This window comes from Oncorhynchus nerka, linkage group LG23 (assembly GCF_034236695.1).
Source record: "Oncorhynchus nerka isolate Pitt River linkage group LG23, Oner_Uvic_2.0, whole genome shotgun sequence".
In the NCBI taxonomy this organism is placed as follows: Eukaryota; Metazoa; Chordata; class Actinopteri; order Salmoniformes; family Salmonidae; genus Oncorhynchus; species Oncorhynchus nerka.
In genome coordinates, this window is record NC_088418.1 from 45741846 (window position 1) to 45768904 (window position 27059).

Consider the following 27059-nt stretch of genomic DNA (forward strand, 5'->3'; position numbering starts at 1 on the left):
CATCCGGCAGACTTCAACACACATGCACTTACGCCTGTGCGCGTGCACACACACACACACACACACACACACACGAGCACACACACTTGTGGGGACACGTGTGTTTCAGGTCTGGGGGAGCCTGTGTGAGTTGTATCGACCCTTTCCTCCACATCAGCCTCTCCTCCTCTTGTTTCCGTGGCGTCTACACAAACACAGCCAGCCAGACGACGCCTAGGATTGAATCTCACAAGTCCATGTGGCGTTGTGAGCTGGTAGCAGATGGACTTGCTTTTGCATCTGCTGTGTGCAGACTGGGCTTTGTACTGTTCTCCTGGGGGAGACCGAGGCTTTCTTCTCTGCTAGTAGATTCCTGTCTGCTGGAGCAGCTAAGGAAAACATCTGTGGCATGCAGGAGAGAGAGAAGAGAGAGAGAGAAAAAAAGAGAGAAAGGAGAGAGAGAGAGAGAGAAAGAGAGAGAGAGAGAAAGGAGAGAGAGAGAGAGAGAGAGAGAGAGAGAGCGAGAGAGACAAAAAAAAGTGAAAATTGACAAACAGCATTAGCTCAAAATGTTCCGTCTCGTTTCTGCCGGCGTGTGTTGTTTACAGTACAGCAAGTATGTCAATACATCACAGTCAGACTGGTGACAATGTAGCTGGCAGACAGAGGGGACGGTTGTTCTTTGGCTCCAATTAACCATTGCTAAATGATGAAATGCACTGTGCAAAATACGTGAGGCGTGATGGGCATCTGTAAAGACAAATGTGTCTTTTGTGAAGTGGTTGCAAAGGTTGTCTGCTGTTCCCCCCCCCCCCCTCCGCTCGAATACTTCCTCTGTAAAGAGGTCTTTTTGAGTTTCGCCAGGCTTACAGCACATTGTTGCAGGCTTGCCCTAAAAAGGGAAGACAGAGGTATATTTATCAGAGTCGTGAGAGCTGCATGGCAGAAGAGGCCGACGCTCTTCTGTGACTGGTGTCTTCCTGAGAAAGGAAGTGAGAAAAGCACTCACTGTTTGGAGATCACGCCTGGTCCGCTCCTGAACCTTTGTCACTCCTCTTTCTGCTTGCTATGCAGAAAGGAAAAAAAACTTGACCTCCCCCCAACGTACCCCCTCCCACACCCCTGCCAAATCCTACCTCCCCCTCTACCCTTGCAATCAAACCGCTGATTTTTGTGTACGATTGGTCCTCGGGTGCCAAAACAATCAGAGGGGATGCTTGATTTGTTTTAATTACCCAGAAGTGCAGTGGTTCTTGGACATGACCAGGCAGAGGTGCTCTGTCACAGTGGTGTCATTACTGCTGTAAATACCTCTTTGATGATGTCTTTGACAGTTAGCGTCAGCTAGTTTTTTTACATTTTTCTTTCCTCTTTTTTTCCTCTCGTTCCCCCTCGCCCTGAAGCTGTTTTCTACCAGTGACATTTCCCCCCCCCCCCCCTTGATGTGCCGTTAACGCTCCGAGGCTTCTAAGAATATCTTCAAATGCCTCTTACCCGGGGGAGTGGAGTTCTCTCTTGTCATTGTTTAAAAGGTAGGCTACTTTCTCTCTCTGCTTTACGTTATTGGCAGTTTGTATCGATGATTTGTGTTTGTGAACAGATCTGTGTGTCGTGGTAGTTCTGTGTGGTGTGGTCTGAGGGCAGTTATCCAGTAATAGATAGAGCGACGTGTCTAATTGTTTTTAAGAGCTCTACTACTCTCTCTCTCCCGGAGCACAGTGCACAGAGCCGAGGCTACAGGCTGCTCCACTCGCTCTCTCCCACTCATCCTATTCTGCCTGTTTAGACAGCGACACAGAGACGGAGACGCTGAGAAAGGCACTGAGCTGTGCTAGAAATAAAGCCAGGCACACATACCTCTCTCCCAGGGTGTCCCAAAACGCTCCCTTTCAGCTGCGGTTCTCCCTCAGCCGGTTAGTTAGTTCCCCTCGACGCGCCGCCAGGTAGGGATGCAGGCTGTGCCGGCGAGAGCTGAGGTAGCTCGCTCGTGTGTGTGTGTGTGTGTGTGTGTGTGCGTGCGTGTGTGTTTGAGGGAGAGAGAAGGAGAGCTCCTGCAAGTAGCAGATGTGCGTTGAGAGAGAGCGGTGTGAGAGAGTGTTGCCTGGCAAGCGTGCAGACGAGGCCCGAGGGGAGACCCGGCTCGCATCCTGTGAGGAGTCAGACACTCTACATGTACGCGTGTAAAGGTCCCCCCCCCTACCCACACACACACACACAAACACACACACGCTGCACTCACTCACTCACTCACTCACTTACCCTCTCACTCACTAGCCAAAAGCAGCGGGAAAAACCCCACAAAAAAATAGTTTTTGAAGGTCACTCTCAGATCAGACACCGAGCCGTAATAATTGTAATGTCTTTCAAAGGCAATAAAAAAGGAGAATGAAATGATAAGTAGTGTTTTCAAGTAATTGTGATATATTTCATCAGCGGTCGGCAGGCCGGGTGTATGATGGTCTAATTATTTCCTGCGTGTCAGGAGAGAGAAGGCACTGTGTCTAGGCTATAAATTTCCATTTTGGGCACTTTTTTTACTCCCTCTCTCTGCCTGAGAAGGCAGGCAGCAGCCCCCCTCTCTCCCTCTCTCTCTCTCTCTCTCTTTCTGATCTCTCCCATTGGGCCTGTCCGAGAGGGGCTGCCTGTTGGTAATTGCCCAGTGACAACTGGAAATGATAGAATAATTGTCAGGAAGGCCGTTTTTTAATGGGCGACGGGGGTGATTTAAGTATGCATGAACAGGGCTTCGAGAGAGGCAGGGAAGAGCAGTGGCGGCGTTGTCTTGTTTATGATGCGAGCCTCTATAAACACAGTTGGAGTGATGAGAAACGATAGAAGCCCCTCTCCCCCTGTGACACCCCAGTCTGCTCCTCACCACTGCAAACAACACCAACAGCTTTCCTTCTCTGGCCACCAGACACTGTCTCTGACACTACTCCTCACCTCCAGGTAATAAAACCAAGCAACTCCAACTTCATCCATCCTGCTCTCCGCGCACCTCTCTCTCTGCTCTCTGTACCGCTCACCTCTCTCTGTATTAATGGCTATGTTTTCAACGGCAGGGAGGCGGGCTGCTCATCCAGTATTTGGCTAGCTGCTGTACTTTGGCTTGGATTGTGTTCTGTGTGTGTCTGTGGGCTGTGCATTCATGTGCTGGTGGTTAATTGCTCTTGATGAATGAATGGTTGGGCTGGTGATTAGTGTTTGTCTGTGGATGTGAACATGCTGGCTTTTTTTTTGAGCTCTTAGCTGTCTTAGTATTGTGTTGGCTTCTTTATTTGATGTGTGCACTTTAGACTGCTGTTTAGGATGTTGTGTTGATGTGGAGTTTACTGTGTTACTAATGGGCAAATTATTGATCATTAAAATCAAGAGGTGAAAGTCATGTTTTTTCGGATGAGATTTTACTGGTGGTGATGAAATGAAAAGGGGTCACCCTCCTCCGTGATTCTTTATAAGTTAATAAAGATCAAATATAAATGAGTTGCAGATATTTGTTTTACTAGGGTGAGTCTTTTATTTTGAGTTATTTAGCTAGATAAAAAAAAAAAAAAATTGTAAGTAAGGACTCGTTTATATCTTAAGGACCCAAACTTTATAGGGCATGTCTCAGAACAGCATATCCATATAGAGCAAATCCCTTAAGAAAGGAGGGAGAGGGAGGGTCACAAAAATGATAAGCTGGCGAAATACTAATTATCTTTATCAAAGGCGGGTGAATAATTTGTTTACTTAAATATTCATGACATGGAGTAAAGCATGGTATTGGGCTGTTGTGAGCATATTATTAACATTTCATAGGTCTTTGTGCTGGAATGCGGATAGGCTTCCTCTTCATAATTTAATACCCAGATGCATAATGAGCTATGTGATTAGTTCACGTGGAGAATTGGCCCAACTCCATTTTGAAGGCAGATAATTTACATTGTTCTCTAGAGTCCTGAATATAATAGGTTATTTAGTGCAATAAAATTAAATGCTACACATTTTATATTTCAGTTTACAAATCCCCCTGGCGATATTCTGTTTTGGAGCTTTTTTCCTGTCTCCTTTTTCTTTCTTTCTTTCTTTCTTTCTCTATCTCTCTCTCTCTCTCTTTGTGTCTCTCAGAAACAATGCATTTTGAAATTGTTTCAGTAAAACACATGTTTACCTACATGTTTGATTTAGAATGCACGGTGGCCAATTAGCACTGTTCATTAGCAGAACTGGGTATTTGTTTTGAAAGTTTAACCAATCACTTTGTTACGCTAATTGTGATGTAATTTAATTTGAGTCCCGTAATGATGATGCCGCTATTATCCACATAAATGATGCAGTTAAGCAGCGCCACGCTCATTTGCATGTGCTTGAAGGGGAGAGCTGAAGCGAGGAGGCTCCGGTATCACCTTGCTGTAATTTTCCACCTCTGTTCACTCCCGCCCTTTGGGTCGTCCCGGGCTGTCGTTGGCTATTGATGATCAGCGCTTTTATCCTTTTTTTTTTTTTTTACTAATGACAAAAGAGGGTGCCAAATGATTCCTAGAATTGTAGGACGTGTAAATTAAATAATTGAGGGGGAAAAAGCCGATTATTCATCAATGGACGTATCAAACATTAAGTGAAGTCTCGGTAGAAACGATCGATTTGTATTTTTTGTTCTATGGGGGGGGGGGGGGGAGAGTACCTCCTTGAATTTACATTTGCACATCAAAGTGGATCCTTTGTTGGGCGAGAGCTTAATTTTGTATCTGTTGATTCCATAATCTGTGGTTTAGACGTTATGCAGATGGAGCTATAGTGATTAGCTGGCAGTGTTTAAAATGGAAAGTAGCTGTAGCTGGTACTGTAGTGGGGTGGCTAGCTATAGCGGGGAGTCTTTTTTAAATCAATTCCTAAAATCCCAAGCGGGGCAGGAGTGATATCCGTTTGGAGACCTCACGCTGGCTGTTTGGTGTGTGACTAAGCCACTGTTAAAGACTCCCCTTTATCTGTTTTGTCCAGGGTTAGACTGGTCATTTCTTCTGAAAATATGATTTTTCTCCTGACCAATCTCCCCCGTTATGGACCTAATTGGTTACATAAATCTTGTCTCGGTATGAATGAGAAATGTTGTGGTCTTGTCAAGTGTAATCTTCACCCTTATTTACCAATTCATTAAGATCTATCGATGCAGGACTGGTGAGGGGGAATGACAACATAAATCAGGCCGTGGACATAATGACCCTAATCAGCCAGAAATAACTGGAAACGTCACAATGAGCTATGTCTCTGTATCGCTCTGGCTGGATCCCTCTCTCCTCGCTGCAGCTCTGCCCGTTGTCCCTCCGTCCGCTTTGCGGTCATTCGCTCCTCTGTTCCCCCCCCCCTCACCTTCCCTCAGAAGAAGCCGCAGGCACCTCTCTTGTTGCTTGCGTCAGTCAATCTCATCTCACAGCTTGTTTTTATCTCGGGCCCCAGCAACAAAAGTAGACCATGTCAACGACAGATAATCACATCAGAACAATGCAATGAGAGATGAAATATGCGTCTGAGGAGTTGGGTAAATAGTCCCTGGTAGATAGATGGACGTACAGGTTTCCAGCCACCGGTGAAAGTTCTTTCTTCCCTGCTTCACAACGCTGCTGCGTCCTCTCTGTAGATATGATTGGAGCAGACAATGGGGCCTTCTCTTTTATAGGTCAATTACTCGTGATTAGGTGGGCTAAGTTAATTAATGGGAATTTCCCAAAATGCAAACGAGGGCCTAGCTTGATGAGCTTTCGTCACTGTCTGCTTGTGGTCGCCCACTTTGGTGCCACCTCCTCCTCGCAGAAGGAGGTGCTTGATGAGCAAAATGTAAAAGATATGGGAAGAGCTTAAGAGGAGAACGTACTCACTAACCACACATACGGACTTAGATTCTCCTCCTCCCGTCAATGCTCTGCTACTGTGTATTACAGACCCAGAGGCAGATAGAGAGAGAAGACACTCTCCATACACAGACAGGTGTAAATCTCCATTGACCTCCAGGAAATCTCAGATATAATTAAAGACCAAGTTGAATATTTATTTACTTTAAAAAAAAAAGTTTTATTTATTATCATTGATTTATATTTGTTTTCATATTTAAGGTTATTTCTAACCATTTGGATAATTAACTGGAATCGTTAGCCATTGTTTTGTATATTTAAGCACACTGTCTTAATGGAGAATGAAACTGTAGAGTAAGACACTGTGTAATATGAATTATTTAAATGTACTTTGGGACATTTAGTACAGTGCAGACATCCTTGGTTACGTTGGCAGAATACACACACACACACACACACACGCTCCCAGACACTTACACACACTTGCGTACTCTCCCCCTCTTTCTGTCTCGTCTTCTTAATGTAAACAGAACAGAATTAAGTTCTGAACAATCTCTCCACAGAATGACTGGGAACGACTATTTCTTGTCAGCTAAAATGATGAATTGAAATATGACTGAGGTTTTCTGAGCATGGTCTCATTGTGCTGCCCGATAATGACGTGTGATACCGTTTCAGAGAATCATGTTAATCCTAAAAAAGATAAGTCTATTATTCCTTCATATCCATCCCTTTTTTCATTTTTCCAACTCCTGGTTTTGTAAATATGATTTCTTCCCCTAAAGCAATCTCATCTTCTCGTTCCGTTGTGAGTCACTTTGAAATCCCTTTATCTGAAAGAGAAACCCTTACCATTACACACAGGTTTTTAGAAATAGTCATTAATGCTCTTTATGGTGTCCCTTCAGTGCCAAAAAAGGAAGCTTTTGTTTTCGGAAGCGGCAAGGTCTGCTCTGGCTTGGCTATACTTCATCTCCAATAGTGTAGCTGTGTTGAACAGAACTTTACCAGTGGCTGTTCTCTCCCTGATCGTGTCTCACTCCTTAGGGCTCCGGGAGAGGTAGCAATAAACCACAGTGACTTCCTTGGGCTGCGAGGAGCGAGAGCTTCGCTTACGAATTACACCTCAAGTACAAACAAGCATCTATGTCATATTTAAGGGTTTATGTAAGCAACGAGCTGAGTGGTAAACGTTCAAATGAAATAAAACTGGTTTTATTTCTTTTTTTGGGGGGATTGTTATTTCAACTCACGGTTGGAGTTATCATGTTGTAAGTACCAGCTCAGAGCCAGTGATATCTGGCATTTTCATTTATTAAGCAATCTTAAGTGTTACATATTTGAGCATAGCCAGGGCCCGGCACTTCTTTATTTTCAATGCGTTGTAACTTATGGCAATGATGAATTCATTTCACTGGAGCACAGCATTTGTGATTATTTTAAGTGGTATCCATATCTCGACTTGATCTGAACTGAAGGAGCCAACAGACGGTGAAATGTCATTTTTGTATTATTTTTTCCAGTGAATGTAAGAATTCCAACTACCTGAACTGTGGACTGATAATGAATAGACTTCTTGGATCACAGAGTTAGTGGTCACGTTTGGTTTCTGAAATAGTCATCGGGCTTCTTTAGGCTGGAGTTTCATATACAGTATCATGCAGGCACAGGGAGAATGGATCCGTGTTCCTGACTGCAGAAAGACACTGCAGAGTGGAATCCTGAACACTCAGGCTATTTGAATCCTGGGCAAATCTCAAATGACACCCTTTTCCCTATAGTGCACTACAAAGTCCACTACGAAGCAGTGCACTATATAGGGAACATGCACTATATAGCTGAACATGCAACATATCTGACACCCTGCCACCGCAGTTCAATTTTGGGGCAGATAGAGACCTTTATGTGTCAAATAGGGGACAGTATAACACAGTACATCTAGATAGATGGCCAGTGTTGTGTGTTTGGTACATGATGAAGAGGGAGACATGTTAGTTAATGAGGAAACATTAGGGGCTGTTAGAGAAAGGTATGTGTGTGTGTGTGCGCATGTGTGTGTGAATTGTCTCTGTCCTCCCACATCAGTAGTCTCACTACAAATTCACAATCTCAGCCCTGAATGCGTTGTCAGGATTCTGTCTGGGATTCTTCACCTGATGGAAAAGACAGATTTGCACGGCGTAAGATTCATGAGCAAACATTTACTCAGCCCGAGAGGAATAGCAAAGCAAGGTACCGTTACAGTGGGAATTAGACACAAACAGAAGTTACTTTAAACATTCGCAAATAATGTGTCTCTCTCACTGCATCTGAAATGATTCTCATTCTATCAGACCCCGTAATAGGAACGTTGAAGTCATCCGTGATCTTTGACCGCAGACAGATAAAATTCAGTTTTCTCTCACTACCTCCCCTTAAACTCTTTGTATGACTATTATTTTCCCTCCCTAGCTGTACACCTATAGTATTACCAGTACATTACGCTGGCAATAACAGTCTGTGTCTGTGTAACTGATTCATATAATATGTGGTCTGGCACTCCTCATTGGAAGATTATGGCTTGAGGAAATGGCGTGAAATAGCTGATGTGTTAAAATGCAGGACACTACCAATTTAAGGGATGTCGAACACACCGACGAGGCAGACATTGCTGAGCCTTATTCACTCACTCATGCACTGTTCAACTCCTCCATAGCCCATGGACTCTGGATAGCGCTAGTCCAGTAAATATTGTTACTAAGGGTGGAGGGCTAGATGCTTCCGGCCCAGTTCTTTCTAGGACAATCTGATCCCAGGGCGGACTGGTTGGTACCCGCGAGGGGTGAAGAACATGGGGGAAGACCTGCGATGGACATACACACATGTATGCCCAATGCACGCACACACACACACACACCAATACACACTTACCCTCTGGTGCCATGCGTTGTCACTATCCATCTTTCTCGATGTGTACAGTGAGCCCTGACACTCTGCCAGTCACCCAGTCACCGCTACAGTCAGATCCTCTCTCTGTGGTCTGCAGCCAGGGTGGATCTAATTGACATTCTAATTGGCAGATTTGAATGCTGCCTTTAGATGGCTAATTAATTTGTCTCACCGCTGTCATTAAGGTTAAAGCACCATCTGATCTCTCAGAATATGATTAGCATATATCTGCATTATCATTATCATCGGTTAGACACATGCACAGATTTTTGTTGAGGGAGAAACTATACCATTGTCATGATTAAAGATGGATATTGTATTAATATTTTTGCATTTCCTTGATTTAAATGACAATATGATTCTCCCTTGTTTCTCGTCTAAGCGGCATTTGATAGGTGAGAGAGGTTTCTTTCTCTTAACCAAATTTCTCATTCCAAATCTGTATTTTTTTTAAATGTACTAATCATTTTCAAGTAAATGACATATAGTAAATAGAACCTGTCTTGTGGGTTAATAAACATCTAATTGGTTTCATTTAAAAATCCCCAATTTTAAGTTGAGTTAGGTAACGCTTCTCATTGTATTAAATGTCATTAAAATATCCTTATTTTTCCCTCATATATCTTCAAGTTTTCCTCGCATCCATCGCCCTTCCCCCCCAAAAAATCTCCATTAGAATGTTCATAAAACCCTAGTAAAGGCAATCAGGCGGTGTTTCTCTGAATATTTTAAACATTGGGCATGTAAAATGTATGCCTAATTTGAATACTTATTAGTCGCCTGATCTCGGCTGCTGCTTTGTGTTTCTTGGGCTGAGATTCATCACTGGTTTGGGTGTCACACATTATGCCAATCTTACCCTCTCACTATGTCTTCTCTCTCTCTCTCTCTCTCTCTCTCTCTCTCTCTTTCTCTCTTTCTCTCTCTCTCAATTCAATTCAAGTAGCTTTATTGGCATGGGAAACATGTTAACATTGCCAAAGCAAGTGAAGTAAATAATATACATACGTGAAATAAACAATAAAAATTAACAGGAAACATTACACTCACAGAAGTTCCAAAAGAATAAAGATGTCATATAATGTATATATACAGTGTTGTAACGATGTACAAATATGCTGTTTCAAAATGTCTCTCTCTTTTTCTCTCTTTCTCTCTCTCTGTCTCCATCTCTTTCTCTCTCTCTTTATTTATCATGCACTCTTCTCCCCCCCCCCCTCTCAGGCTCTCTCCTTTTCTGTCTCTCACTGCCCCCCCTTCTCTCCCTCCCTCTGTCTTTCTCTCACCACTAATGTAGCTCTGCCCTGTTTTAACAGGGAGTGTTTGTTCATAAGCACGTCTTGTTCACTGCTTATTTACTGTGGCCGGAGCAGCTGTCACCCTGCTCTGTGTAACTCCTGCTCCTGTTTGTTCTGCCTGTATCCTGTTTATCCTGCACCCTGGACATCCTTTAAAGACTGTCTGCTGTTAGCTGGCTTTGTGGCTGGGTCTGCCCCTCATCAGACAGTTACACAGCCTGGCCCAGTCATTCTAATGGCATTTACTCATGTGAAAATGCGGTTATGTTAGAAGCAGAATCTGTTTTGTTACCCAAACTGTGAATTGATAACAAATTGGCATCAGAGTTGATGGTCACGTTTGGTGTCTGAAATAGTTATCAGGCTCTTGAAGACTAGAGTGATGCTGTTTCATATACAGTGAGCTCCAAAGGTATTGGGACAGTGACACATTATGTTTTGTTTGGCTCTGTACTCCAGTACTTTGAATTTGAAATGATACAGTGACACACAAATATCATACCCCCAAGACATGCTCATCTCTCATCATTATTCACGATTCATTCAGGACTATCTGTAATCATGGTAGCATCCACATGAATGTAGAAGTGTTTAGAAACATATTCTATTCTTATTAACAATAAAAGTGACTCCAAAATGACACAATACATGATTGACCATTCATTTCTATTTGGGCACAAAATAATCTGAAACACAACCAAAACAAACAACAAATGCATCCCACATGCTTGATGTATTCAAGGAATATGGGACCAACTTTCGACTACTTTAATTAAGTGAATTTGTTCCAATGCTTTTGTTTCCCTAAAATTGGGGGACTATGTACAAAAAGTGCTGTAATTTCTAAACCGTTCACCCAATATGGATGAAAATACCCTCAAATTAAATCTGACAGTCTGCACTTTAACCGCATAGTCATTGTACATTTAAAATCCAAAGTGCTGGGAGTACAGAGCCAAAACAGCAACAAAATTCACTGTCCCAATTCTTTTGGAGCTCATTGTATCATACATGGAGATGGGATCTGTGTTTTGACTCAAGAAAGAGAGTGGCATACAGTCTATGGGCAAATCTCAAATGACACCCCACCATGCCACCTCAGTAGTCAGTTTGGGGGCATTTGAACCTGTCTGCGTCCCGTTATTGACAGGATAACAGAGGAAATCTGTATCCCCACCAGATAGAGATGACCGGTGTTGTGTGTTTGCTGCATGATGATGAGGGAGACATGTTAGTTAATGAGGAAACATTAGGTGCTGTTAGAGTATCCCTACTAAGGTCAATGTGTAGTGTGTGTGTGTATGTTCGTGTGTGTGTGTGTGTGTGTGTTGTTTGTTTGTTTGTTTGTTTGTTTGTTTGTGTGTGTGCTTGTGCATGTTTGTGTCTGTGTATGTGTGTGCACTGTGCATGAGCACGTGCGTTTGTGCACGGGCATGCATGTATATATGTGAGTGAGTGAGTGGGTGGGTGGGTGAGTGAGTGTGTGTGTTTAGCATTTCATTACCAGCATTATCTCTCAGTTCAAAATCAGTCATGCTACAGTATGCTTTGAATCAAAACTTAGTATTAGTTGCTCAGCCAATGCATGTGACACAATTGGTGTATTTAATTTAAGAAGGGAGGAGGGCTGTACTGTACCACCACAGATATAAGAAAGGCTATTATTTGAATATGAATAACCATATATAACGATTTGAAATATCATTATTGCATACAGACTATATTAATGGTATAGACATGATATTTTATTGAAGGGAAACTGAAATATGAATCCCCAAAAATTATACATTTGAATTATTAGGTACTACCTTAATGAATATGCTAATTATGGAGAGGCTGTCAAATAGAGAAGCCCCATCAGAGTGGTATTAGAGATGCAGAACACACCTCGAACAGTGTGTTGTGTTGGGTCAGTCACTGTGATTCGACTTATTTTATTTATTGTGAGGATTTCCACTGATCCTGGGCAGGACTCCTCATTGCTCCAACCAAGGTACAGAGCATTTATGCAGGGAAAATAATGGATTACAGAAGAGGAGGCATAAATTATGCATAATTTATGCTGTTTTTAGCACAATCATTAGTAATATTCGTGATTTTTTTTGCTTCTTTTCTCTCCTTCGTCTCAGCTTTTCATATCTAATAGATGCTAGTGAAATTAGTTCAATATCTTACATTTATTTGCCCATGGACCAGTTTAATTGTGTCCCGTGGAGAACAGCAGTATATGTTTTAAATGTCACCAAAATAAATGAATATTTGAGGTTTGATTAAAAAAGAAAGAGAAAAAACATTGAGCCAATATGTGACATATGAGCTTTTTCCTCTATGGAAGCCTCGGAGGCACATTTTATTTAGACACAGCTAAGGGAGAAGAAGCCTATTATATCATTTATCACCGGGTGATACCATGTGATTTGGACCTCCCCTCCCACCTCCTCCTCCCCTCCCACCTCCTCTACCACATTTAAATTTTGCATGATTAGCTGTGCGTCATTAGGCAACTTTGTTCATGCGAGACTCGCACTAAAATCCTGACAGAATCAAGACGGGGAATAGTTTAGGAGGGTCTGTGTGTGCCTAGACAGGGTGAGGGTATATCAAGGAGTGAGTGATCATATCAAAAATAAAATAAGTGTACGTGTGTGGGCATGTGTCTGTCTGACTACATATTTTTTACGTCCGTTAGAAAAAGTATTTCTGTATTTTTAAAATTTAAATATACAATCATAAATGTGTCCTATACACACATATTCCCAACATGGGCGTAGTGCAGCAGAGGCCCTATTTGTGCCTAAATTCTAGTTATTAAAACACTTACCACGTTTAGACTCGACCCTCCTTTACAAAGAGACCGAGAAGATGTGCATCTCTTTGTATCGCTTCATTTACACAATGAATGCATAATTCCTCCTGCGTCACCCCCCTCCCCCTCTTAAATGCTTTCATTTGCAGAGGTAATAATGGAAGCTTTAAAAAAAAAAAAAGAAGAAAAAAAAAGAGGGAAAAAAATGAAAAGAGAAGAAAAGAAAAGGGTTGTAACAAGAGCCTTAACTGGTGCCTCTTAATCACTTCTAGGTTTTAAGTCATGATGCAGGAGTCGGCCACAGAGACAATAAGCAACAGTTCAATGAGTCAAAATGGAATGAGCAGCCTGAGCAGCCTATGCAGCCAATTAGATGCTGGCAGTAGAGATGGAAGATCAAGCGGTGACACGAGCAGCGAAGTAAGCACAGTCGGGCTGCTGCATCTCCAACAACAGCAGGTAAGTTGTGTTTCTCCTGCACGTCACCATGCTCTTAACTGCTAGCACAGGGCTCGTACTGACAGGGCAGGCACTCTTTTCTGGAGATGACACTGTTTCGTTTAGTGTAGAAATAAGGTTGTGTTTTTTTATTTTATGGATTTTTGGCGTGTTTATGATTGTTTTTATTGATAGTTGTTTATTGTGTGGTTGGGCATTTATGTGTTTGATTTTGACATGTTGCTGTTGAGGACTACTCGTCTAAGAGGTTGTGTAGTTGTTGCTGGTGTTTTAGTGTGTTTTTATTGATATTTGTGTGTGTGTGTGCTGTGTTGAGAGCACACTTCGGCTGAGGCCATGTGAGCGCGCATGTGTGTGTGAGAGAGGGAGCGGCGTACAAAGCCGGCTGGCGCTGCCGTTTGTGTGTGTGCGCCCTGTGTGTGGGTTTGAGAGCCGTGGCTCAGCTGTAACCACCAGAGGGCCTCCTAACTCGGTCCTATAGCCGTCCACTCTACTCTGCCACAGGCAAACCTTTGACTGGGACACACTTCTGCATGCTCTCTGTTCTGACTGCTTGTCTCTCATCTTGGCCTATGGAATTAACAAATAATTCCTACATTTTTTTGTGTGTGTAAATGTTTAGTGTGTTTTTATAAAAAATGTTCTGTTGATGGTGTTGATTTTATTGATTTCCGTGGGATATTTCAATGTGACTGGGGTTGTTGTGTGGGAGCTGTGAGAGTCAGGCGCTGTTGGGGAGAGGAGTCAAGTGCTCGTGTCTTTTCATGGAGAATGATGGCTTTGACAGTTTGCCAAAAGAGCAGCGGTAGAGGTCGGGCTGTGCTTTGGGGGCCCCTCACCGCGGGTTTGGAACAATGCGTGTTGCTTCTGTGTATGGAACCCTGCGAGTGTGTGTTTGTGTGTGTTGTCTACTTGTAACTGTTTTTTTTTGTTGCCTTGAGGATGTTTCTATATTTTTACATGTGTAAGTTTGCGTCTGTGTGTGTCCATGTTAGTGTGTGTGTATACACATGCTGGTGGAGGCAGCTGAAGCCCTGTGGTTAAGTTGTGCCGATGTGTGCGTGTGTGTGTGTGTGTGTGTGTGTGTGTGTGTGTGTGTGTGTGTGTGTGTGTGTGTGTGTGTGTGTCAGATGGGTGGGTGGGTGGGTGGGGGGGGGGGGGTGCAGCCAGTGTAGCAGAATGAAGCATGTCCTGCAGTCCTCCCCGGCCCTCCTACACCCCGCCTAACCCCTGCCCTGCACCACCCCCGATGCTCCAGCTGGTGATTACAACAGCATCACGACACCATCGCCTCACCCCCTATTCATCATCACACTCCCTGTCTCTCTCCCTGCAGATGGCTGATTGGGGTCAGTTCTCTCCTTCTCTCATTATTCTTTTATGTTTTAACCTGTCCTACTGTGGAGGACTGCAGATACATACTCACTGTATATCTCACCATAGGCCTATATCGTGCTATAGGGCCCTGTGTGCACAGGGCTGTAAATCTCTCTGCTCTCATTCACTAGTCTCGGGAGTGTGGTGGAGTAGAGATGCTGGGACACATTTATTACAAATAAGTCAAAATAGTAGAAACAATAGTCATCTATTTTTTATTTTTTATTTCACTGCCATTTTACATGCGTACTATTATACATATTTTAAATATGTGATTATTATATTATAATTATGTATTATGCTATTATTTCACAAGGACTATTTTTTTCCGAACACTTAAATTGCTTAAATCTAAAACGCACACCTAAGGCAACGAGAACAGATCTTCTAACTTTAGTCAGAAACTCATTTACTGACAAAGGAAGTCGAAGCCATAAAAGAGAGCCACGGTGGGAAAGAGCAACGTAAGCATAAAGTATCTAGTTAAGTCGTTGAGATGGACACATTGTGAAGGGGAAATGTGGAGGGATGTGACAATCTTCTGCTGTAAAGAGCAGCTTTATTTCTGTGGAGAGACAGACACATTGAAATGAGTGGTCCAGCTAACAGGTCTCCTGAGGCTTTTTAAACAGAGTCCCTGTGCTGTTAACTTCACACACTTCCTGTTCTGGGCTCACATCACTCTCCCTCTGGTCTGGTCTGTCTGTATGGAGAGGATACCTCTACCTTGGTTAGCATTGGTTAGCATAAGCTTACAGTTGTTTATGAGTGGTTAGTGGATTGGTATAAAGGGGTGTGTGTGTGTGTGTGTGTGTGTGTGTGTGTGTGTGTGTGTGTGTGTGTGTGTGTGTGTGTGTGTGTGTGTGTGTGTGTGTGTGTGTGTGCGTGCGTGCGCGCATATGCGTGTTTTAACGTGATTTAGGCATGTGCTGATTTTTATCCCTACTTACAGCATGGATTGTACTATACTGTTTGTACATGCAAATGCTTATCTAAGTATATTCCAGCACTTTGAAGAGAGCCTGGGTTTAATTTTCTGACATACAGTATTTGGAATGACATTGAGTGTTCCAGTGGGCATAAAGGGAGCTGATAGAATCTCCCCTCTCTCATCATGGTGCTAGAGAGGATGGTTAATAAGCACTGATTAATTCTCCACTGTCCCTTTGGGTTCAGCTGTTCCACAGTCATCGCAACACACCACCTACAGCTATAATTAGAAAGATGCCATTTTAGCGTTTCCTCTTTCTTTCTGTTGATTTCCTTGAAGGACGCAAATCAGCATGTAACACGAGAGCTTTTGAACCTTTTTGGACAAAAGAAGGGGAGAGAAACAAAATAGGGATTTACATTTTTTTTTTAAATGACAAAAATTCTTCCCCCGATCAAAAAACAAGATAGCCTTCAGATGATTTCCACGCTTACGTTTTGCATTTATATGAAGTGATTCAGAAACATTTCACTAAACAGGTGGATCGCAAAGGTCAAAGTCATTGCCACGTAGTAGGCCTCTTCCTGAATAATAAATACGTCCATGTCACAGTTGAATTTCAAGCACACATTATGTCATCCTCTCATCACCATATTCCCAAGGTCTCCCCTAAATAGGCCTAATTTGATTTTAGATTGTAGATTAGATGTCCTGTGTATCTGATTGCAATTTGCCAGTTAGGCCCAGGTAGCCACATAGTCATAAATGTTGCATACAGCCTAATTACTATGTAAAACCATGATGATAAAAGCACTCAGAAAGGCTCTCATGTTTTTTCCCCCTTTAATTAAATCAATCTATAAGGCTGCGGTCGTACAAATGTATTAATATGTGATCAAAATGAGTATACATGATGCTCTGCATTGATCTGCTGGATCCATACCATAATGTTCTTTAACAGAGCGGTTAGTTGATTGCAGTGGCCTATAATCTATATGGCCCTTATCAGGAGAATGGATGACTGAATATGTATTTTATTCAGATGAACTGTCCTGTTATGTACGGAGGCCAGATCCATTCATCTCAGCTCTTAGTCCCCTGGCAGTCCCATACCAGTTTATCTGTCACCAGCACCTGATGCTCTACAAAGGGAAGGATTCCAACCTTTCTCAATGGATTTAATGGCTTTTATTGAGATAAATCACTCTTGTTTGAGCTATTTAAAGTTGTGCATTTCCATATGTTTATTTGGCCAATTGTAAAGAACAATTCTCTCCCCGTAACACAAAACAACACAAAGTGTCTTTTCACATCTGCGGTTCCGTCTGCTGTTCCAGTGCCACTGTGTTTGTGAACATGCGTATGTGTGTTATATACATTATGAGAACATCAGCACGTTCCTTACAGAGAACAGAGTTTAAACAGCCACTTAGTGTGTCTGGCCTCGGCTTGTTGGTTTTCACAAGTAAACACTCTCTATCCCCTGCCACAATACTAATGACAGAGAGCTCCCCCATCAGCACCTAACAGACCTCTCTCTCTCTCTCTGTGTGTGTGTGTGTGTGTGTGTGTGTGTGTGTGTGTGTGTGTGTGTGTGTGTGTGTGTGTGCGTGTGTGCGCGTGCGCAGGGGGCCACTGGGAGTTTTAATTACTGTCAGTCAGGAGGATGCAGGCTCAAGACGCTTGTACACAACAGCTTGCCAGGGCTTCTGTTTTCCTCACAATCCATATTCTGGGTCTTTGCCTATAGGGAAAATGGTGGAGGTGGAGGTGGCAGTGATACATTAAAAAGTCACTGTGATGTGATGCTGGATGCTGTATATATCTGCTCCATCCCAGCTCGTCAGGACAAACAAAAATAAGAATTCTCCCCCCCCCCTCAGATGCAAATCTGGGCATTGCCCTTGAGCGTAATTGAAAGGCCTAATCACCCTGGTTTTCTCCCCTCTGGAGCCCGGTGAGGGAGGTGACTCTCCTTTGCACTCTTACACAAAGAACCTCAGAAGGTTTATCTTTACAGGCCAAGACTGGCCCGACTCGAGTGTGTAAATAACACACCTCACCATCAGCCTACTATAGACTACACTATGCTTTCAGTCAGGTTATGATAAAGGCTTTCCTCTTGAAATATGAACAGTTTGAAAGAGATGTGTAGTCATCGTTCTAAATGGAGATAAGAGTGTCGGTTTGAAAGGAGGAAAGTTGACAGGGACCCACAGTTTGTGTCTTGCGTATTTCTTTTTTTTCCTCTCTCTCTCCATCACAGTTTCCACAGTCGAAGGAGGGCCCCTGCCTCCCTGCTCCATGCCCCACTTATTTATGGTGGGTATAGCCATACATTTCATTTCTAACATTTCACTACTATCTCCCAGACGGTCTCTTAAGTCCTGCACATACAGCCTGACATATAGGTTCGTCCGTCTCCCCTCTATGTCGATGACACTCAAGATATAGGATGTGAATGACAGACAGGGCGACGTTGCTGCTGTTTGCTCCCCTCCCCGCACAAAACAGGAGTATTATTCCGTTATCTTTCTACCCTCGCTTCTTCTTCTTCTCTTTTTCCTGCTTTAAACCTGGAGTGTCCATCTGTGTTTAAGACACGTTACATGTGGCTTCGTGGAATTTACAGTGTGGCTCCCGCAGTAACTCCATTTCACGTCCTGGTCTCCTGAGACCCACGGAAATGTCAAGCTGCAAGGCTTTGAAAGAGAGACGAGGAGGAGAGAGGAATGGGGATGGCGGAGCGGGGGAGAGGAGAGAGAGAGAGAGAAAGGGAGAGGAGAGAGAGAGAGAGAGAAAGGGAGAGGAGAGAAAGAGAGAGAGAGAGAGAAAGGGAGAGGAGAGAGAGAGAGAGAGAAAGGGAGAGGAGAGAAATCTGCTGGAAACAAACACTTATGAGCATTTTATGCTTGAGCAGCTGGGTGCAATTGTGAGGGGAGTGGTGTGTGTGAGTGGTGCGCGTGTGAGCGCTGTGTGGGTTGAGATGCACCACAGGTGGAACACAGCAGGCTAGGGGGAGGGGAAGGAGGGGGGACCTGGCGGCAGGAGAGTGTGTCCACCGTGTCACCGACGGTATCGCTGCCCCCCCCACACACACACACACATGACGAGCTGCCACTCTCTCAGAGAACATGTGGTTGATGAGGTCCAGAAAATAGTTAGCGTTATATTTCTGAAGGTGCCATATTATTATGGTATGTTATGGTACTTAGCATTAGCAAGATGAGAGTTAGTGTAGGCTACATCCAATGTAGTAGTAGCACAGCATTCATCTCACTCCACAGTGCTAGAATACTGCTAGGACTGCTGTAGGTTAGAGCCAGTGATTAGAGCCAGGGTTAACCTCTCTTTATAAATAAGACCCAGCCAGCCAGTGCAGGTCAGGATCAATGGCCACTTCACAACTCATTTCCTTTATGCCTCCTAAACCGCACTGCTCCGCTCCCTACGACCGGGAAATAAATAGTGCTCGATCCATAGTCCTGGATCCGTAAAACCCCCGGCTATTGCTACAGCTCAATGCCCAACAATAATTTATTTGCAGATGGCTTTTTTTCATCTCTCTAAGAATGCATCTCAGATTTTTCACCCCTTAACAATAATTGTATTGAAACAGGCATTCTGTCATTGTTTGTTGCCCACTCCCCTGTCATTGACTAACAATAGACTAGCAGGTCGTTAATACGTCGAGGTGTGAGGGGCCAGTCACTGAAGGTGCATAATGCCTGGGTTCGTGATGTAGAGTTTGCTTTGGGGGTGCAGTCGTAGAGACGAAGGCGTTGCTGCTTGCCTTACGCAAGCGATTCCCCAAAGCAAGTGGCTTAGACGTTTGATAGGCTGCGACGCCGCTATCCATTTAACAGAGCTTAAAAATAACACATATGCATATGTCCCACGTCTTAAGCTGACAACCAAGAGGCAGGATTTGCTAGAAGGCAGCTTTGGAGCGTTGTGAATTTAACAAGCATGTCGGGTATTACAGTTTCTCTCCGCTTTCGTCCCAAATCAGCGTCCGAAACGCCTGCCTTGCAGTTGTTGTTTTTCCTTCCCTCCTGGAACAAATATTCAAATCTGATGAAATGGGATGACTAGAAGTAGGCAGCTCCAGTGTCTGCGGTCCTTAGTCCTTTTCTTAACCCCAACTGCTTCCGCTGTCCATTGACCAAACACCAGATGTCAGCTAGCACTCTCTGCTTCTTATGCACGAACACTATCAGGTGACTCCAAACAGAATCTTCCTCCTGAATATGTGAATGGTCTGTTCCCCCCTGAAAGCTGTGGCTGGAAGCCTGCTAAGGGAAGGGATGCTCATCCTCCACCCACAGCCTCCCGACTAACCATGTATACATATGTAGTAGGGGCCTTTTTCCTCTCTCAACCGGCTGCTCTTCTCCTCTTCAGGGCTTTCTAACAAACCCAGTAAATAAGCCCGGGCCTCACCTCGACCAAATACACAAGAGGCTTTTTCAAACAGACATACATGTCACTTAGCTCTGGCTTTACGGTCTGCCTTTCTCACTAGCGGGCTTTCGTTTGAAGCTCCCCTTATTGGTCCAGAGGCCTTAGCTGCAGACGTCCCTGTTCCATTTCCTCTCCTGTCATTCTGGCTCAGATGTCTTCATCACTTCATCAGCCATTCTGGGTGTCTCTCCCGTCTCCTCTCGTCCGGTTTAAGGGAGGGCATGTGGAGGTAAGAGTAGAAGACCAACAGCAAAGGACCCCAGCCTTGCAGACCAGACAGACCCTCTAAATGAAGCTGCACTCTGTCCCCCATCCCCTGCAGCCCGCCAGTCCTCATCAAGGCCCATAACCACTGGTTATTTACCCGCACTGGGACAACTTCACTGGGGTTGAATTGATTAGTGATAGCAGTGGGAAGCTGCTTCGTTGTTTCAGCCTGATAAGGGAAGTCTATGAGCATACGCAGAACGTGCTTTGTGGTACGCGTAGCAGCGCTTCAAGCTCGAGTTGACACTAAGCTGATATTGGGTTTCACGCTTGAGTCTTTGTGCACGAGGCACCAATGAAAATGGGACGATTTGATTGTTTCTGCATATGCATTTATCAGAGGTTTACATGATAAATATACATTAGCTGAGTGACTTGGCCATGTGTGGGATTGTTGCTTTATGCATTCACTTTCACCTGTTTGGACTTCATCATCTAATTCCCTATGAAAATGATCATCATCAAATGTCACTTTTTTAAACTTTTTTTTAACCCCAAACGACGTATGGGCTTCTGTCAATGTTGTTAGAGTGCAGAAATATTGCTTATTCGGTACAAGTTTTTTATCGTCCACATTTCCACAGTTGATTTCCTACATTTCAGACTTCAACATAGCAGCATGTTTATCACTTCCTGTACGAACTTTAACTGCGTTATAGGTTCAATAACACCAACGATATACAATGTAGGATCGTCTGAACAATGTTGAGGATTTGACACTCTTACAGTATGAAATCCCCCCCCTCCCCCCTCCTTCCGCTTGATCTACTTCTATGCAGTAGCTCCTTCCTTCGCTATAAATTATCTGTCATTTCCTTTTGATGTAGATTCAAGTCAGAAGTTTTTTTTTAAATCACCAGTGTAATTGTGCCGGCCTTGTGTGGAGTGCTGTGGAGGGAGTGATCATGCTTTTGGCACATTTATCAAAGCCTTTAAAAAAATAGAAAATGCACAAAAAAAATCCCCCGCTTCTCACATGGACACACTAAGTGAGCGACACAGTGATACATTTTCTTGTTAGGAGAAATTACATCCACTAACTTGAGCTACTTCAGCATGAAATTGAAAAAGAAGCGTTTCTTCGGAATTTCCATTCTTGATTCAATGAAAGATGTAGATTAGACCCTTTGGAAAGGGGAGGAAAAGAATGAAACTAAAGAAGTATGACTTTTTTCACGCTAGGAGGTTATTCTTATAAGCGTGTTATAGGATGCCGGTGAAAAGGGGCTTTTGTTTATGGAAGCAGGGGTATAGTCAGCCAGGTAGTGGTCTGAAACAAATATATTTCACGTTGTTTTTTCCACCACTGTGTGTGTGTGTGTGTTTTGTATGCGCTCGTGTGTGTTTGTGTGTGACCATCTGTGACTGCTTATGTCTATGCCTTCAGATGTGTTCACTGGCGTGTGTGTGTGTACGTCTTTATCTATGGGGCTTGTGCTCATCTCACTTCCCACCTTAGCCGTACACAACTCTCCTGTAGTCAGAGCGGTGCGGTGATAGCGGTGCCAGAGCCTTAGCTCCTTTCCTCCTCTCTCCCTCCCAGCCTCCCTCCACTTCCCAGCCTCCCTCCACTGCAGGCAGGCACGCAGGCAGGCAGGCAAGACGCTGATTGATAGACGCGGCGTGTCAGAGAGGAGAAGATAACTGTATCTATCGCAGCTCACTTAAAGGTCAGACACACGGAGTAATTGGAATATTCACAAGACAACTGGATGAGATAGAGTGCTGGGGATGGTACGTGAAGAGAAGGTGGTGTCGAAAGCGTAACTCCATAAGCAGGGAAACAGTTGACGGAGATGCATTGGCCCTCCACGGCTAGATGTAGTGGCCATTAACTTCAGTGATCTTTGGGGGAACCGGGCGTTCATTGAGATTGGGCCCCGGAGATCCATCACCCTAGCATCTTGGATGGGCCGAAGGCTCTTCCCATAGAGGCTAATGACAACACAGGACCCAGGTAATCGAACAGAAAACAACCACTTTCTGGTCACCTAGGTGAAGGTGTGCTGAGGGAATCCGTGCGGAGTGTTATCATGTGAATTTGTTCCTTGTTCTTTGTTCAGGACTGCTTCATTCCTCCTTGCACTGCCAATTGAATTGGCTACAAACATGAGAAACAGCCTGGCCCAATACAACTGCTGTGTGTGCTCTCTATTCCAGCCCAGGCACAGTACTAGCCTAGCGCCACACTCAGCCCAATTGCTATTGGGCTAGCCATGCAGTCATTAAGGTTTTCATTTACAACTAAGGTCAGAGTGGCATTTAATCGACCCCGGAGGCAACACTTACCACCCAACCTGAGCCCCAGCCAGGGCCAGACCCACTCTATTGACCTGCAGCACGAGAGGCTCCGAGGGGGTGTGATCAACTGGCTACAGCAAAGCACACTGGAGCTGATTATCTCAGTTATCTGAAAGCTCCATTGCTGTGGAAGGGAAGAGACAAGGCCTCAGTCTACCTTTGCAAGATGCCGTTGTCAATCATAGACCGTATGTGATCCCTGGTTAAGTCCCCCGTGGTCGATAAGCACTAGTGGTGCATCAATGTGATTTGGTAATGATGGGCGTTAATGGGTGAGATTAAACACACAAACAAGCTCAAGGATAGTTAGTTTATAACACATTCAGATATGGGCCCAGGCCGGTTTTTGGCATTGGTAATAATGAGTTGGATGTGGTGAAGCTTTACTCTCATATTGCCTATTTTCATTTCAATATGATTTTGTTTACAGTCCTTTTATGACTCAAGGTTTTTGGCAGTGGAGTGTGTGTGTGTGCGTGTCCGCATGCCTGTACGTGCACTTTTGTGTGTGTGTGTGTGTGTGTGTGTGTTGTGTGTGTGTGTGTGCGTGCGTGCGTGCATGTGAGTGTGTGTGTGTGTGTGTGCGTATCATTTTAGGCACGTGTTTTGGTATTGACATCCTGCACAAATGCATGATCTTCTGTCGATGCCTTTGAAAGGTTCCCTGCTCTCCTGTGCCGTAGTCAGAAAGCTCATAGCCTCCGGCCTCTTAGATAACTAAAGACAGACACCAACAGAACGCCGATGGTGGAAAACAACTTCATTCTGCCTTCCCCTAGCTCTCAGAAACACATACGTTTTTAGCTACAATCCATTGCCCTCCAAGCTCAGTTTTCCAGAGTGCTTGTCTTTTTCCACTGGTCGGCCCTGCTCTCAATGAACTGTAGATGCTTTTAATGCAACATTTAATCGTAGGTATTCTTCCAACTGTGTGACGTTCAGCCGTCTGGAACTGTGAAAAGGGAGATGGATCATAATCACTTGAAAGAGGAATCAAGCGAATCAAGTGTGTGCCTGAACCGTTAAGAAGGGGTGGGGTGCAGGCACACACACAGGCATGCACACACACACACACACCACACACACACACACACACACACACACACACGAGCACGCGGGCACGTACACTCACACATACACTCTCTCCCCACGCACCTCGCTCGGGTGTAAGTGAAAGGCAGTCTCTTCTCTTTTTCCTAGCAGATTGTGGTAGCTTTCGGGTGTTTCGGCTGTAAAGGACGTCCCTAAGACGAGCAGATAAAAGAGCTGTGAATGGCCCGTGAGTCACCTTATCTAAAAGCCAGTGATATACTGCAGTTGAAAGTGAAGGCTTTAGCCACCAGAAGAGAAGCGGGATAAATAGAATTTCATAAGGGAAGAAACAGGGAAGAGATGCATCGAGACGATGTCAGGTGTTTTGTAGGTGGTTCTCTGACTCGCTCCCAGCGGTGTATTTTATGCGGTGTATAAGTTCACCTCACAGGTTGCTGGCAAACTGTAAACTATTATGCTCGCTCCATAGACAAGGTTTCCTTGTATTTGCACAGAATATCCATGACAGTATCTGCAGGAGGTGGGATGTGTATGAATGTTTGTGTTTGCAGTGAACGATGGCAGGCTCGCTCTGCTTGGTGTGTTATTGCTGGCACTGTTTCTCTCTCCGCCAGGGCGGATAGACCGAATGGAGTACTCTCTCTCTTCTCTCTCTCTCTCTCTCTTCTCTCTCTTCTCTCTCTCTTTCTCTCTCTCTTCTCTCTCTTCTCTCTCTCTTCTCTCTCTCTTCTTCTCTCTCTTCTCTCTCTTCTCTCTCTTCTCTCTCTTCTCTCTCTTCTCTATCTCTTCTCTCTCTTCTCTCTCTCTTCTCTCTCTCTTCTCTCTCTCTCTCTCTTCTCTCTCTCTCTCTCTTCTCTCTCTCTTCTCTCTCTCTCTCTCTTCTCTATCTCTTCTCTCTCTCTTCTCTCTCTCTCTCTCTCTCTCTCTTCTCTCTCTCTTCTCTCTTCTCTCTCTCTTCTCTCTCTCTTCTCTCTCTTCTCTCTCTCTTCTCTCTCTCTTCTCTCTCTTCTCTCTCCCTTCTCTCTCTCTTCTCTCTCTTCTCTCTCTTCTCTCTCTCTTCTCTCTCTTCTCTCTCTTCTCTCTCTCTTCTCTCTCTCTTCTCTCTCTCTTCTCTCTTTCTCTCTCTTCTCTCTCTTCTCTCTCTCTCTCTCTCTCTATCTCTCTTCTCTCTCTTCTCTCTCTCTTCTCTCTCTCTTCTCTCTCTTCTCTCTCTTCTCTCTCTTCTCTCTCTCTTCTCTCTCTTCTCTCTCTCTATCTCTCTTCTCTCTCTTCTCTCTCTCTTCTCTCTCTCTTCTCTCTCTCTTCTATCTGTCTCTCTCTCTCTCTCTCTCTTCTCTCTCTCTTCTCTCTCTTCTCTCTCTCCTCTCTCTCTCTTCTGTCTCTCTCTCTCTCTCTCTTTATCTCTCTCTTATCTGTCTGTCTCTCTCTCTCTCTCTCTCTCTCTCTTCTCTCTCTCTCTTCTCTCTCTCTCTGTCTGTCTATCTCTCTCTCTCTTCTCTCTCTCTTCTCTCTCTCTTCTCTCTCTCTCTCTCTCTCTCTCTCTCTCTCTCTCTCTTCTCTGTCTCTCTCTCTCTCTTCTCTGTCTCTCTCTCTTCTCTCTATCTATCTATCTATCTCTCTCTCTCTCTCTCTCTCTCTCTCTCTCTCTCTCCCCCCCTCCCCTCTGATGGGCTGAGCAGACCCATGTTATGTCTCTCTCCCGAGCTGGAAAAATAAGTGTGAGGTTACACAATGGGGCAGGATTCCATATTTTCTACCCCTCCTTTCCCCTATAAGTGCACAGCTTCCTGGGGTAGCAATGCCTGAGTTCGTCTTACAATTCACTGGGGAGGGCTGAGCTATGCCGGCTCTGTTTACAGTGGCAGAAAGTTAATATACATTTTCATCAGAAGGAGAAGTTTACACATATGATTCTATTTGTCCTTCGTTATTAGCCCCTGGGGCTGGGGAAGTATAATTGTCTACAGGCACAGGCCCAAATAGATGCAAGGGGAAGGCAAATAACCACACCCTGAAATCATTTCCATTGTTTGTGGATCAATAAACAAGGAGAGAGAAAGAAGGGAATAAAGAAAGAAAGAAGAAGTTGATAGTGAGATTGATGTGAGTGAAATGAAAGGAATTCTTAGAGAGAGAATAACTGAGTAAGAGAGAGGGGGGATGAAGATGGAGAGGAAGAAACAGGCGTAGAAAGAGAGAGTGTGAAACGGATGTGGAAATAGAGAGAGATAGTTGATAGTGAGTCGTGGCACTAGACGGAGGAAGCAGAGCAGACCAGAGCAGCACACAGAAGCCCATTGTTCTGCTGGTTAGCTCTCCTCTCTGTCCTGTGGCTGAAGCAGATTCTCAACGGACTGCTCCCTCTCTCCCTCGCTCCCTCCACCGCTCCCTCCACCTTTGCAGACTCTGTTGATTTATTGAGTCATACATAAAAATGCTCATTACTCCTACATCCTCTCCCTCTCCTCTACTGCTCAGGTGTGTGTGTGTGTGTGTGTGTGTGTGTGTGTGTGTGTGTGTGTGTGTGTGTGTGTGTGTGTGTGTGTGTGTGTGTGTGTGTGTGTGTGTGTGTGTGTGTGTGTGTGCGTGCGTGCGTGCGGTGTCCCTACATCATCAACAACCATAGAAAAACACTATCCTCTGATTCCACAGCTATTTATTCCCAGTATGAGATAATGGCATGATTTATCTGTGTGAACTCTCTCTCCCCTCCCTCCGATGCGGATTCACCGACTCACTGACTCTTGTTTACCTCTTGTTTGTTGGGCCTTAGTCGAGCTCTCCGCTCCACGCTTCTGTGTCCTCCGACCCTTGTTTCTGTAACTCCCGTCTAAAGGTGCCGTTATTTTCCAGTAATGGTTTATTTTCTAAGGAGCCAGTCAAGCAGAGTGCAGGCGAATCCCCCTGTATTGTGTTGGGATGGGCTTTGGGGAGCTGGGGGTGATAAGGGAACCACTGCCAGGTATTGTTGAAGCCACTGGTGCATTACTGTTCTGCATGACCTTTTATGAAAGGGAGACGAATCTTGCTACTCCTGCTAGTAAGTCACTTCATTTAGGGGAATCAATAGAAAGATACACCAGACAACCAGACAGAGGCTTTGGTCCTGCGTCAGACTAATTGGACGATTTTGGGGTACAGGATACACAACACACTTTGTATGCAGATGTCATTCATGCGTCTGTTTTACTGTTTGATCCAGTGAACGACTTCAACGAGATTCCAATTCCATTGCTCCAACGATCCCAGGTCACACTTTGCTCGCTTTCATGAAAGTCCATCCACTTCTGCATTCGTGAACTGTGTGGAATGTTTTTATCCCCCTCTTCATCCCACCAGCCCCTCCCAGGAAGCCTCTGTTCTAT

At 44.3% G+C, this 27059-nt stretch overlaps 1 protein-coding gene across 1 annotated transcript in view; it reads left to right on the top strand.

The window, feature by feature from the left end:
• Positions 1-27059, top strand: part of LOC115106099 (forkhead box protein P2-like) — a 116062-nt gene that overhangs the window by 36712 nt on the left and 52291 nt on the right. The window contains 1 exon segment of the mRNA XM_065008151.1: positions 13115-13301. Within this exon segment, the coding sequence (XP_064864223.1) occupies positions 13125-13301 (177 nt within the window). The 5' untranslated portion in view covers positions 13115-13124.